The following is a 15,000-nucleotide window of genomic DNA, read 5'->3' on the forward strand; positions in this document are numbered from 1 at the left end:
AATATTCTAATTTTCTGAGATACCGAATTTGGGGTTTTCATTGGTTGTCAGTTATAATCATCAAAATTAAAAGAAATAAACATTTGAAATATATCAGTCTGTGTGTAATGAATGGATATAATATACAAGTTTCACTTTTTGAATGGAATTAATGAAATAAATCAACTTTTTGATGATATTCTAATTTTATGACCAGCACCTGTATAGCCTTATAGTCTATGGGAAACTGTAAATTATCTAATGATAGCAACATCATCTAAAAGTCATCATTTATCCAAAATGATTGAAATTAATGATCACAAACGTTTAAACAATGACAGTGGGTCTAATTATATGTGATAACAATGTATAGTGTGCAGTGAAATAACTATTGGTTTCCGTTTGTGGTGACTGCTGACTGACATAAGGGATGAGATTAAATAAATCCTGGAACTTAGCCTGGTCTGGAGCAGGCTAGCTCCACAGAATAAATCTTCATGGTAATTTATACCATAACATCCTGCCGCCATCTAATCCAGCTTTAGTGCAACCGGATCACGGATAAATTGAGCCAGGATCACCAAGATATCCCGGCTTAATCCCTTATCCTAGTTTTGTGCAATAGGCCCCTGGTGAAGTTGACTGTACTGTTGTCAAACAACTTTGTGTCTGAACATGTAGCCAGTAGCTGAAACCACACAGCAGTGTGGAACAGAACATCAGGAGTTAGGCCCTGGCTCCAAAAGGAACACATGGTGCAAGCTGTAAGGTGCAACTCTGGGCTTCAAACCCATAGCTGACATTCCCTTTATAGACACACTGTTGGTTTTGGGTGTGCACACGAGATCTGTTGACAGAAGGCAAATAGAGACTAACAGGAGAGCAGCTGGCTGCTGAACAGATTCACCTTGTATCTCCTCTTCAGATTGTCCCATTTCTTTGCCATCTGGTAGGTGGAGACCTTCCCCTGCAGCCCAAGCTCCTTCAGGATGGCCCTGAGAGAGAGTCGGGACAGACACCATGAAGACCAGAACGACCTCAGCAGATGTTCTCTGTGGGACTATATGACACCTCAGCTGATATTAACACAGTGTCTTACTTCCAGGCGGCTTTGGCAGCATTTCTCCTCCCAGTGAACAACACCTCGTTAGCAGCTCGAAGTTTAATCATCCTCCTGGTATCCTGATCCGTCACTGGGACAGACACACAGGTGTTCAAACAGTATAGAGACATGAAAACACAGCAGGATGCAAAACGTCTACATCTGGTTGATTTTCTGAGGAAAAGTAAATCCAGCCCTGCTGCAGACATTACATTTCTTCAAACATTAATGTACTGTTACTTTTTATTTCATTAACTGATTTGATTTTCATGAGTAAACTAGGAATCTGACAGGGGTATCCACACATTTTGCATGCAGCTGTATGAGGATCAGAGACATGTATGTGCAGTCAGCCGCTGCCAAATGTGAGAGTTTCCCCAAAGCTCTCGCTTCTGGCTATTCATCTGTAAAACTATATTTTTAAAAATTAATTGACAAAATATGAATATCACAAGATAAACACCAAAAATATATCAACAAACAAACATAAGATTCACAAACAAACAAAGCAAGGACCCTGTGAAAAGGACAAGACTGAATAACATATCAAACTAAAGCTTAACTAGAAACTGAACTAAAACTAAAGAACAATGACCACAGTCTCCCTCCCTACAGCAGGGTTAGGTTAGGGGAATTCTTCAACTCTCCCTGTAATCGTCCGTTGACTATACAGTTTGGGATAGAGGGTCAAAGGTCTAGTTACGGGCCAACGCTTGTCACTCTGGCTCATGTAATGGTTAGGGTTACCTCCTAAAGGTATTACAGGTATTCAATGTAGCTTGACTGAAGCAATATTTTTGATGTTATTTTTTTAAACACATTTCCATGCATTACTTATTGTTTGTGAATAATGTAATTCATACAAATATTTAACATTTAGAAAAGCCAAGGCAGTTTTCAGGATTAAAACTGTGCCCATCTGCTTTATCTAGCACACAGCAGCGGTAGATAACTGGCTACTTCTTAGGCAGAATGATGGTCCCTGGGACACAATCAGTTGAAAACCCCTGCTCTACAGTAACAGGGTCTAGCTATATACTGTACATGGCTAATAAGGCCTAACATCTACTGTATGCTGCCATACTGTCCTTATTGAGATGGCAAGGTGATCACTGAAACTGAACAGATCGTTTACCACTTATAATCATTTGCTGAACTGATCTCAAATTCAACACTGTCGGCTTCCACTGGCACTTTCACAAATGAATAAGTGACATAATGAATATATGTAAACAGTCGGTGACAATTTCAAGAAGCCTCTCCGACTTTTTAGGCTAAATAACCATTTAAAAGCCCAGAGAATTATCTGACTGCACACAACAGGACTGGTTGTGGAACTCATGAAAAGGTTTTGATGAATAACCCAGAACAACTTGTCTTACTTTTGTAAGAGAGGTCAGAAGGTGTTGAACACTCCTCTCCGCTGGCGTCAATATAGGTGATGTTCCCCTCAGCCTCGCCGCTGTCTCCCCCTACCATGCACTCCAACTCTGACACACTGCTCCTCTCTGCTAGCATACAGTCTCTGTCGGGAGGAGACGAGCCGAAGACGCTGTCCTCCTCATTGGTCCAGACAGGTGTCACCCTGGGAGCCTTCCCCGCTAGTCGTCCTTCCAGAGCGTCACTCATCAGCTGGAACCAGGGCCAGGAGGCTGGGTTGGTCTGGTTCTCCATCCCCCGAGGAGGAAACTTCAGGTCCTGCAGACACACAGAGACAGAGGAAGGCAGAGAGATGGATTAGAGAGGCGGACGCAGCCAAACCTCCATCCTGTTTCCTGTTTAGTCAGAGCGTGCTCTGACAGGCAGATAGATGGGGGCCTCCCAATGAAAGATGTTTAGGCTAAAAAAATTTCAAACTTCATTCATTACCCTTTGAGTTAAACAAACTAACGCCAGCAAAAACCGTCAGTACAGAAGGTTTTCAGAGCCTTTTAAGTTTCTCACATTTTATTGTTTCAGACTTATTTTAAAATGGATTCAATAGATTTTTGTTTTCTCATCCACAGGCCCAAATGGAATCTGCACCCGACGACACCTCCAAAGATTTTCCACTGATTTTGAAAAGAAAGTAGAATCTCAGAATGCACGTGTTTGCCCCCGCCTGCAAGTGTGCAACAGTTGTGTGATGATGTGAATGTTTTTTGATCATTTTCCAAGCCAAGCCATCCTCTTCCCACCTTGACCGGCTGGTTGCACGTACCTGTCAGGCACTACTTTTTAAGTCTTTACACAACAATCTGTGTCACGTCTCATGTTGCCTTCTAGAGCTGCTCCCCTCAGTCGCCTGTGTGAACGACCCAGGTTAATGTCTGTTAGCAAAGATGATGTCTCCTGATGAGACCGTCTGAAAACGAGCACTGTTCTCCCAACTCCCCCCACCCTTAAGTTTTCATACACAGCGTTTGGTCAGTAGCCAACATCTGAAGAAACTGAACTTTATATTTCAGTAGCCACATGTCCTTAAATTTTATGCTGGTGGTGCTGGTTCACACTTTGTCTTGAAACGTTGATGAAATATATTCCTCAAAAGTTTATATGAAAAAATTTCTTTCAGCCTGCTCAAGATTATTTTAGTTGCTTTTGACCTGAATAATGTGCCGTTGTATTTCTTTCAATGTAACACAAGACACAGATGATTAACACATTAATACTTTCAGTTTTAATTTTACATACCATCCCAACTTCTTCTAATTTTGGGTTGTAATAAAACTCTGTGTTCTCACAGTGGATTCATGCTGAGCGCTGAAATGTCCACAAGGACAGAATCTGTGGCCATGTCACAGATATGAGTACGCTGGATCTGTATGGATTCTCTCCAAACCCAGACCAGCAGCAGGCTGGCGACCACCTCACAGCAGGTGATAGTGAGTCACAGCCAGGTGTGTATTCCGGATCCATGCCTCTGGGCCCAAAACAGAACGACCACAAGTCACCATTAAATTGGCAGCTGACCTGAGTGGCTGTGAGCTTCATACAGGACTGTTCCAAAACTCTCAGCACATAGTGTAGGAGAAAATCTATTTTCATGGCCTATGTACAGATTATTGCTTGGACTGTTGTCTATCATGTACTGTGTAACTCCATCCCTCGGGGTTGTGGCTTTGGCTGGCCTTCAGACTGCATCCAGTAAAACACAACTCCTTGCTGTGTTTTAATACACCAGGCCGTGTTGTGGGCATATATGACATGGACACCTTGTGACAAGTTGACGTGAGCGGCTTCATTCACTTTTCTAGGCCATGAGTTTCCACTGTGTTTTGGTTGGCCACGCTGCTAACGTTGCCTACTCTACCACTAGTGTGTCAGCACTGATAGATGAAAACACAGCTTAACATCCACACGGCATGTCGTTATGGTGCATTAATTGTGGCGAAAACTGGAGAGTGAATAGCAGAGAATGCTCATGATAACATGGTAAACAAAAGTCCTCTTCCTGTGTGATGACTTTTGTTGTGATTTGGCGCTATACAAATAAAATTTTATTTGATTTGGGAAGATGGTCGGTCCACGTTCCAACCATCCCCCATACGCGATTGGTCAATGCAGTGCCTGTTTGCTGGATGATGCCACCGCCCACTGGGGGACAAGTTCAACCAGATCCAACTTTTTCACTGCATGGGGCTGCATTTTTCCAGAACCCCCTGCGGTTCAGGTGCCAGCTGCAGTGAATGCAACCCCCCATAGGAATGAATGGAGGGGACCACGTTAGTTCACACCTTTGAAACTCAGTCTGAACGAGGCCTTAATGTGACTCTGATCATTTACAGACTCTGCACCAGATGGAGAATACAACCATCACCACAGCCAACATCTGGAGAGGAGTGAGACATGCAGCCTCTCTCCATTGACAGACACACTGCTGGTGTCCAGGTCAAACTGTTGAATGACGTCACCTTGAATTTGGTCTTCAGGTTGTCCCACTTCTTGGCAACCTGGTCAGGCGTTATCTTCCCTGTCAGACCCATCTCCTTCACTATTCCTCTGTGGACGGAACAAAGCTAATTAATGATATAAAGGACAACTTGTCTCAGCGTGTCTACAGGCAATATGATAAATGTACACAACCAGTAGGCCTGATTAAGACTAATTACAAACATCCTAGAAAAAGATCATCTGTACATTCAGTCAAAAAGGATTTGGAGCTGGGTGCCGACTCCTGCTGGTCATTCTGCTTCAGTTTTTTTCTCATTTGTTTAGTGCTTGCACTATTGTTGCTGTATATCAGCTTTTGTTATTTCCAAAACTTAAAGTTACAGCAAATAACTTCCTCAAATTCACACTGTCCCAAGTGGTCAAACAAAACCTTATTACACACATTGTGTTTTGTGCTTCATTACCTCCAGGCCGGCTTGGCAGTGTTCCTCCTCCCAGTAAACAGCAACTCGTTAGCAGCTCGTAGCTTGATTAGTCGCCTGGTGTCTTCCTCTGTCACTGAGAATGAACACAGAAACTCCGTGAGTGTGAGGAGCCTTTTTCTGTCTTTGCTGGACAGTGACAGACAATGTGACGTTGTGGGGGGTGCATGTGTCTTAACCTCTAGGCACCTGGTTCTATTCCAAACAGCAGGCTTAACAAACCCTGAAGTCAGTTTCTGGTCCAGATAAGACCAGAACAAGTCCAGTCGACACCGAGGGCGTTCACTCTGAGTTAAGTAAAGCCACCGTCTATGAAGCTGCGATAGTAAGATTCACAGATAAATAAAAAGCTGTGGAGAAATACTGTGTGACTTTAATGCACATTAATAGAAGGTACTTTTACTCTAGACAAGTACAGTCTGGAGGTTCTTTCCATTTTCTGCTACTTTGTAGTATGACCCCACTACATGCAGGGTCCCAAATTAAACAACCGCCAGGCGCCAAATGCGGACATATTCTCCATTTGGTGAGTAAATCTCAGAGGACTTCCCGCTACACTGGTGGGTAAATGCTTGTAGCAAACAGCCTGTCCTGACAGTCTCTACTGTGGATGCCCTGCTCCTGTCTGTGTCAGAGTTTGAGAGACACACACATCCGTCTTTTGTGAAGACCCAGCCCTAATCTGCTTCTGAGCCAAGTGTAAAAATACGCTTTGGGTCACCGTTATACACGCGCAATGCGAGTGATGCACGAACCAAAAAGTGGGCAGTGTAATCAACTGGACTGATTAAAATAGGAGCATATCGGTTACACACGTGTCAAAAACAGAGCTGAAATGCTTTTGGTGTAGACACGGTGTGACACTTACTGTCCAAGTCTGTCTAACCAGTCATCTGACCATTACCACAGCAGAGTAGCTGAGGGTCCCCGCCGAACACGGGCCCATGTGTGTGCATGGCTCACACACTGACACAGACAGGAGACCAGACTTCACGGACTGTGCAAAGAAGCAGGTGACTGCGGTTAGAGTGAAGAGTCTCAGGACTTGGGAGGAGCCTTAAGTTGGTTGATTAAGCATCCAGTGGGTTTACACACCTTCAAATTTACTTTTGTTTGTCCCTGAAGTTACACTTAATAGCACATAGCTGGAGTTGCAACTGAAATACACAGAATTAGCCTTGGAGGCAGAGGAGAGTGGTTGGAAAGTTAAAGAGGCCCCCCCCCCCTGTGGGGAGCACTGCTTACATTTGTATGTGAACTCAGCCATCCGGTGCAGCTCTCCCAATGCCGTAGAACCGTTCTTCTCTTCGTTATCAACCAGCAGGTCCATCTCTGACTCTGTAAGAAACTCAGCCATGCCCCCCCGGCTCCGGCGGGCTCGTTTCTTGGGCGTGGGTGACAGTGGCTCACAGTCTTCGTCTTCATCCTCCACAATGGGAGTGAGGATGGGCGCAGTGCCGGCGAATCGTCCCTCCATGGCGTCATTCATTCGGTAGAACCAGGGCCAGGAGCTCGGATTTGTCTCCACGCCGCGAGCAGGAAATTTCAGCTCCTGGAACAGACAGTAAACTATACAGACGGTCCACAGAGCAGCTCTGTGCGTGGCTCACAGGGCCATCACAGCTTTTCAACACAATTATTCCATTATACACTAAGTCCCAACAATTTTCATCTGTGTCCCATAACACAATTGTCTCATTGTTTCTGTTTTTTCACAAGTCACTTCACAAAAAATGTTTATAAATACAATTACTCCAGTTGTTTCCAATAAAGGAGTGTAGAGGTCATTCTAAACCTGCAACTATTCACAGCAAATATTTGTTTAATGACAGCCAAGCTTGTTCTGAAAAAGACCACATGCAACACAACCACATTTGAAGCTAATACCAGACTAAACAGGGAGTAGCCTGGACTGTCAAACAAGTGGCTTCTTCTTCCCGTTAAAGGCGCTATTCTATTCTAAAGCCACGTCCGGTTCTTTCAAACCAGGAACTCAGAGGGACGACTCAGACCACTTGAGTATATAAAAGATATAACCATGCTGGTTTATTCAAAGAGTCACAGGCAAGAATTAACACTTCAAGTCCAGAGATTTTCCAACCCCCAGGCTGCCCAAGCAGCCCGGAAACAGGAAAGACCCCGAACCAAGAATTGCTATACAATATTAATCATTTCTGGGCTAGCCCATACCACGCAGGGCGTCAAACCGTGACGTCACCCGATATGCCAGCTTGGCAGCTGAGCAGAGCAGTAGACCAAACATGAAGAAAATAATGTGTGTGGCTGTTGTTTTCGTGGTGTGTATCTAAAACAATTTGACATAACATTACACATTAAGACAAATATTATGGTTACTTTTACCGTCATAATAACATTCGTCCCTGACTGCAGCCTTTCTCTGCTTTAACTAACCTTGCATTTAACAGCCTGAGGAAGACATCCTGGCTACACTAACATCTTCTAATACAACAGATCTCTAATCAATATCTATCTAACTAAGAAATTACCTAACATGGACAATAGGATCAAAAGCTGTTGAATGTTGTACCTCTGTCCAGGGCGGAGCAGCCCAAGAATATAAAATGCATTGTAAAACGTGATTCGGGATTCAGAAGTTGGTTTTCCTGCGGGAGCTCTGGCTCTCTGAATCCAGCGCTGTAAGACTTTCCTGTAATCAGACTTTCAGTAAACTTTTTGTTGATTTTAAACAGTCCTCTCCTGTTTAAACATGAAGAAAATAATGTGTGTGGCTGTTGTTTTCGTGGTGTGTATCTAAAACAATTTGACATAACATTACACATTAAGACAAATATTATGGTTACTTTTACCGTCATAATAACATTTGTCCCTGACTGCAGCCTTTCTCTGCTTTAACTAACCTTGCATTTAACAGCTTGAGGAAGACATCCTGGCTACACTAACATCTTCTAATACAACAGATCTCTAATCAATATCTATCTAACTAAGAAATTACCTAACACCGTGGAGAAAGGCAGACTCTCTGTACTCCACCTCCTCAGACAAAAGTGGTGAATGTGAAAAATTCTCTGAAACTGCTCACACGTGCAACTTCAGAACAAACCTGCTGGTCAGAGTGGTTCACACAGCAGTGGCATCGCTACATGTCGTGGTTAAGCCGTGTCTGGTCGGACCCACCTTGTATCTCCTCTTCAGGTTGTCCCACTTCTTGGCTAACTGCTCTGTGGTCAGCTTCCCCTGAAGACCCAGCTCATAGAGAATGGCTCTGCAAGACACGACACTCACCGGTTAATCATGGTCCTCCTGTGCTAAAGTTGCCCCCTGTGGAGTCTTACTGACAACTGTTTAACTGCACTGTGCGACTCCTGGAGGGCCACCAAACATTTTCAGAGATGATCTATTAATTTAAACCCTAAGTTCACATAAATGCGCCTGATACACACTGCTCCACAGCGCTACTTACAGAGGCCCTGAGGTTCTTAAAAACAATATTTCAGAAAACACATTAACATGTTGCACAACCACTAGTGGTCAAATGTCCACCATCCTACCTCTGACTATGAAATCTGCAGCTCTGGAGAGACACTAACATTTCAAACAGATCCCTCACAAACTTACTAAGCCAGCTCTGAAAGACTCGAGCAGAAACCTCAGAGTCTTTGAGGTCAGGAGTCTGGACTCTTGCCTCAGTGCCAGGTCATGAGGAGAGCCTGGTTCAATAATACAACACACACGTGTACACAAATATCAAGGTGCACAAAAAAGCCTGATTAAAGAAAAAAAACTCGAAGAACATTAATTGAACAAACTGAAGAGGGAGTGAACAATCTGGAGTAAAGCTTAGTTTTACAAAAAGGTAAATTGATGGCAACAGGAAAATTCTCTTGCTAGAAAATATGTGACACATTCTGGAGGATTTACTGGAGGCAGAAAGAACACAAATCTCTTTGTTTCACAGACTATGTAAATCAGGCTCTCCCTATCGTTACTGTGAGGCTAGGAAGACTCAATAACAGAGAGAAAAGATAAGAGATAATAACCGGAGACAATAATGGGACTGACGGAACACGAACTGGGTTTGCAGAGATCAAGTTGCTGCTGTCCCCGTCTTCACATCAAATTTGAGCTGTTCACCAAAAATTGCAGGCAGGTATTTGTGATTTACTTATTTCCACACTTTCATTGAGTTCAACACGTCTAAAATCAGTAATGGATTCCTTGGTTTTAGATACATGCAGAAGTGCAGTCTCACAGTTCTGGATGATCAAAAGGTGCTGGTGCAGGTAGTGTGAAACCAGACTCACCTCCAGGCTGGTTTGGCTGAATGTTTCCTGCCGGTGAAGAGAGCTTCGTTTGCAGCTCGAAGTTTGATCATTCGTTCTGTCTCTGCTTCTGTCACTGTTGATGACAACAGCAGGTTTTAATGATGTGCCGACACAGGTGATGGACTTAAAGAGCATTAAAGAGCTTGGAAGGAGCAGCATGAGTCACCAGCTAAACATAACTTCAACAGAATCAATTTTATCAAGTCCAAAACTGCACTTTACTATTATAAACTGTTCAACAAAGAACCACAAAGGTCCAAACCTCCACCAGACTTAGTAGATCAAGGTTAGAAACAGTCAAAGAATGTCATGGATTTGAGCCTTTCTTATTTTAAGTCTAAACATAAACTCTGCTTTCATTGTTTCTACTAACTGCGACACACTGTGCCTTACTTACAACTTCTCTCTGTGTACATTACTAAATTACTGATGCTTTTCAATATTTAATTTCTTCTGAGATAATTGAGGTATAAAAACTTTTAGGTGATTATTACGATGTTTCTACTACATCCATTTTTGGAGTTCTGTGTGGAAGGTATCAGATGTGGCTTTTTTGTTCTTGCAATGCAAACAAAATAAATAAACATGACAAAACCAAACAATTTGTGATTGTAACGGTTTCCTGCAAGAAGTGGTGCGTTATCTGGCAGAAAGGCAGGGTGCCAACATATTTGGCCATGGCTGTATATCACTGAGGCCAAAACCCAGAGCCAGCTCTAAGTATATCCCAGTGCAGGTGAACAGGAGCACAACCTGTAGCCTCCACAATGACCACACAGGTGAACCAGCACCTCTATGAAACTGTCTGAACATCATCATCTTCATGAAGGAGGATTTTCTGCATGACTGCTGGATCAGACTGACTTAGTCTGAGAGAGGTGTTCCTAATAAACTGACCGCCAAGTGTTTCTGCCTACTTTTATAGGAGCACTCGGTCATCCTCCTCCAGCCCATAGGGACTCCCTCAGTGGGTGGAGTCTCTGTGTGAACTGTCCCATCATCCTCTGCACTCTCTGCTGCCACTGTGTCCTCCATCTCCGTTTTGATGAGGAACTCCAGGATGTCGGTATTCTCCTGGTTCTGGCTGGGTTGGTTGTTACTGCGGTGAGCAGTGTTCCCAACAGTCTCCGGACTGAGCACCAAGTTGCTGTTGTACAGACGACCCTGCATGGCTTCATCCATGATGTGGAACCAGGGCCACGACTCTACAACACCCCCGATGTTGTCCTGTCCCTGGTAGGGCTGCTTCAGGTCCTGGAAAAAAAAAAAAAACAAGAGTTAAAAAATTCACAGGCAAGCAAACAGTTCAGAAGACTCAGCACATGCAACAGAAAATAACCACAGTGTCTGGGATTTTAACATGAACAGAAAAAGCACTAAACTCTATGATCACTTTCACCCACAGCTGACTCCTTCTTCCTTCAGACCCTGTACACAGTGATGCCGTTCTCAGGCTGTGGAGCTGGTTGTTGGAAATAGACGGCTCCCCAGGTCCCTGAGGAAGAAACCTGCCACCCAGTGCAGCAGTGTGGCTCACTGGAGGGGTTTAATATTTGGTTGACAACAGTGGAGGTCTACGGCACAGACCGATAAGCTGAACTAGGGTCTGGACTCTCACAAACTACATTCATTGCTGCTGTTAGTCTCTGGATGGGATTTAACACAAACTTATTGAATCATGGGCTGTATGCTTTAATTTAGACTTAGTAAAACGCAAAGCTTCACTGAATCACATTACCTTGTATTTAGTCCGCAGGTTGTCCCATTTCTTGGCGATCTGGTCTGCTGTCAATTTCCCTTCAAGACCCAGGCCCTTTAGGATGGTGCTGAGCAACAGAGAGGAGGCTCACTGGCGGTCAGTTAACACAAACAACTCCTTGTAAAACCCACAGGCATGGTGTTAAAACCTGGTTCATACCTCCATGCTATCTTGGCAGAGTTTCTTTTCCCTGTGAACAGAGCCTCATTGGACGCTCTGAACTCAATCAGCCTCTTCACGTCCTCCTCAGTCACTGCAGGCAAAGGTCAAAGGTCATCATCATGACAGGTCAACAGCTCTTCTACACATGCCGCATAAACCAGGATTACTTACTTTTATAGGAGTTTTCTGGAAACGGTGGCAGTGGATTCAGGCCAGACTCCATGGTGACCATGAAAGAAGAGAAGAGTCCTAGAACAGCGACGAAAGGAGGAGGGAAGGAAGGAAGGAAGGAAGGAAACAAGGACGGATGAAGGTGTGCTGGTACTCAGGCCTGATGCTAATTACATCCGCAGCTTTATCAACTTCATTCCTCCTACAGCGGTGCTCCGTCGTTCATCATGTGAGGCAGTCCTGGTGGACTTTTAACCAGGCGGTTGTTATCTGTGTCCTGCGAGGATAACTCCCGGTTATTCCTTAAGTTAGTTAAAAGTAGCAGGCTGCTAGCTAGCATAAGCAGCTAAGCTAACAACAAACAGAAACAGAGAGGAGCTTCCCACCACTCAACGACAGCGGCTCCGACTAGCTTTAGCATCTTCTGACACCCGCTGTCCAACGGTATTTGATGCCATCGCTACAGGAGCGAATAAAACGATAAATAAAACCGTTTACCGTTACCGGAGCTAGCCTGCATCCCGTTTCCGCTGCTATTAGAGGAAGGTACCTTCGATAACGGCGTCCAGGCCTGGCCATTATCACGTGACGTTGAATGCAGGAGGACGGGGTTTAACGGAAAAAAATTTTGATACCAGAGCTCTAAAACAATTAAACTGCAACTGACGATTGTTTCACTGGAAAACGAAATAAAATCGTTCTGCACATACAATGTATTTTTCCGAACAACAGCCAAATAATCCCAAAATATCCAATTTCCTATCATGTAAAACAAATAAAAGCAGCTAATTCTCACATTTGGAACCATTAAACCATTGAATATTTGGCAGATTTTCATAAAGCAACAATGACCTAAAGGACTATTATCAAAATGTTTGCCGATTAATATTCTAACTAATCCTGGCAACTCTAAACATAATATTCAACACTCCATACAGTAAATATATATACACACACACACACACACACATATATATATATATTTAAATCTAACAGAAACTGCTACTATCACCAAACCAGAATTACTTCTATAGGCTATAGATCTATCCGCTCTTGTCTTATCAAATAGCCTAAATGTAAAAGTAGCCTAAAGTATTATCAGCTTCCTTTAATTTCATCATAGTAAAAGTACGTTAGTATTATCAACAAACTAGACTAGGTATAAGCTACTACTAACTACATTGACTAATTGATAATATAGTGAATATTTTAAAGGGAAACAGGAGCTTGTCATTAAACCAATCCCAAGCCCCTCTCCAGTTTCCCATAAAAATAATAGACTGCAAACGAATTTATTAGGTCTTAATCATGTAGTCTAATTCTCGCACAAAACATATCAGATGCCCCTTAATAATATTGCTAATAATACGCGAGTGATACATAACTATATAATAACTAGTTTCTAGTTATTAATATGGACACCTTATAGAGTATCCATAAATAAATCCATACAAAGCCTATGATACTAAGTGTATTATTTACACAGTTGACATTTTCAGTGAACACTGAATCTTGTGTTTTCGGTTATTTACATATTTCTCTGTGTTTTCAGGAGCAGTGGCTTGTCTCTTGCCCTCTGCAGGCAGCAGGAAGCCTGTGCAGACCCGAGGTGCTCAGCATCCTGTACGAAGCCTCCGAGCCCAGCAGGTGTTTCACTTTCGCACACGGCACCGGAACACATCGCTGCTGGCAAATTAAAGCTCATTCACAGTTCATCGAGTTTCCTTTACTAACCAGTATAAGAGATCGGGAGTATGTGGAACTGGCGAAATCACAACTCTGTGGGGTTTTGTAGATGAATTTTGATTGTAAATATACTTTTCTTTTAAATATCTATTTTGTATTTCGAAATGTTGGCAGTCATCTTTTTTGATAATCAAGCAAATGTTTAAGTACATTTAGTTTAAGTAAAAAGTCAAATCTTTTAACTGCTCTAGTATTAGCCCAGATTTATCGAACGTTTTTTAAGGAAACTGTTCTTTCTAATGCCTGTTATTATAAGTAATATAAGACTATAACAATAAATCGTATTACAACTCATCTTGAGGACCTGATCCATGATTTATTACATCTTTCTTAAGAGGCCAGACATTAGACTGCTCGTGTTTATTTTGAAGGTGCTGACCGGAAGTCTCACCTGTACTCAGGTTTGACTTGACTGCGGTCCTGGCCTCGGGGTCATATGAACGTCCTGATGGGTAAACGATGGAGTCCGTGTTGTGTCTCACGTCGACATAAATAAAATCGTCGGAAACAGCAGAGGTCTGTCGGTGTCCAGGTCGAGCCGCAGCTTCCTGAACAGGTAAAGCTTTTGCCTTCATTTGACGTTCATCACGCTGGTGATCAGGTGCAAAACACGGCGGATCAATAATCACCACGGATATCTAAACAAAAACAACCTGCTGCTATTTAATATGAAGCTACAAATGAGAAATTATTGATGAAACACCACATGGATGTCGTTTGTTGTCTGTGTACAAATTACATATTTCCTCCGTGAGTATTTGTAATAATTAGGCTAAGCAATGTCACAATATTTTAAACGTCCATAGGAGCCATATAGCCTGATATTTCTTTAGGCATAGCCTGCTAAAATGCATTTGACCCATTAAATGATGGAATTAGTGATGATGATGATGATGATGATGATAATAATAATATAATAATTATACCTGTAGGTTTTCTTCATTTTTCTTTATATTTTTGTGTTTTGATCTGACCTTTGGATGGAAGTGTTTTGTTCATGTGTTTGTGTCTATTTTTATGGTTTGTATTTGTTTAGTTTCTTCCACTGACAAAAAGGCAAATTAAAAACTTCACTGAAAAATGATACTGGCTTCATCTCTGCACATGAAGGTCAAAGGTCCTGTTAAAATTACTAAGTCACACCTCAAATGTTTGTGAGTGCAAAGCTGTGAAAAATTCTCTTTTGCAATAAATTGTTTGAGTAAAGGTACAGAGGTATTATCAGCAAAATATACTCCTTTAAGTATCCAAAGAACACCACATCTGGATCCAGTCTGAGTCCTCTGGCTGCTTTTAACCCTCTCTATGTCAACCAGTCAAACCCATGTTAACCCTGGTTATTGCTCTTTCTTTGTCCCACTCTGTCTGTGCAAAAAATGCCACCTCTTCACTCTGGCAGCCGCTGGTTCAGACTTTTAGACT

General features: G+C 42.7%; 2 protein-coding genes across 4 annotated transcripts in view; one reads left to right on the forward strand and one right to left on the reverse strand.

The window, feature by feature from the left end:
• LOC109969131 (uncharacterized) overlaps positions 1-12,395 on the reverse strand; it is a gene marked incomplete at its 3' end in the record, with an annotated part of 14,860 nt that extends 2,465 nt beyond the window's left edge. Inside the window, exons 1-13 of the mRNA XM_020615812.1 lie at positions 12,337-12,395; positions 11,833-11,910; positions 11,659-11,752; positions 11,479-11,566; positions 10,658-10,994; positions 9,720-9,813; positions 8,593-8,680; positions 6,682-6,988; positions 5,419-5,512; positions 4,975-5,062; positions 2,464-2,779; positions 1,079-1,172; positions 887-974 (exon numbers count right to left, since the gene is read on the reverse strand). Of these exons, the coding sequence (XP_020471468.1) occupies positions 887-974; positions 1,079-1,172; positions 2,464-2,779; positions 4,975-5,062; positions 5,419-5,512; positions 6,682-6,988; positions 8,593-8,680; positions 9,720-9,813; positions 10,658-10,994; positions 11,479-11,566; positions 11,659-11,752; positions 11,833-11,910; positions 12,337-12,352 (1,782 nt within the window). The remainder of the gene's footprint in view (positions 1-886; positions 975-1,078; positions 1,173-2,463; positions 2,780-4,974; positions 5,063-5,418; positions 5,513-6,681; positions 6,989-8,592; positions 8,681-9,719; positions 9,814-10,657; positions 10,995-11,478; positions 11,567-11,658; positions 11,753-11,832; positions 11,911-12,336) is intronic.
• A 1,576-nt stretch (positions 12,396-13,971) lies between these two features.
• Positions 13,972-15,000, forward strand: part of kcnj11l (potassium inwardly rectifying channel subfamily J member 11, like) — a 7,075-nt gene continuing 6,046 nt past the window's right edge. For 2 of the 3 annotated variants that reach the window (XM_020615815.1, XM_020615813.1), the window contains exon 1: positions 13,972-14,134. The gene's annotated coding sequence lies outside the window, so the exon portion shown is untranslated. Of the gene's footprint in view, positions 14,136-15,000 lie in introns of all 3 variants that reach the window. The other variant, XM_020615814.1, reaches the window with a different exon arrangement.

Source organism: Monopterus albus, unplaced genomic scaffold (assembly GCF_001952655.1).
Source record: "Monopterus albus unplaced genomic scaffold, M_albus_1.0 scaffold170.1, whole genome shotgun sequence".
Taxonomy (NCBI): Eukaryota; Metazoa; Chordata; class Actinopteri; order Synbranchiformes; family Synbranchidae; genus Monopterus; species Monopterus albus.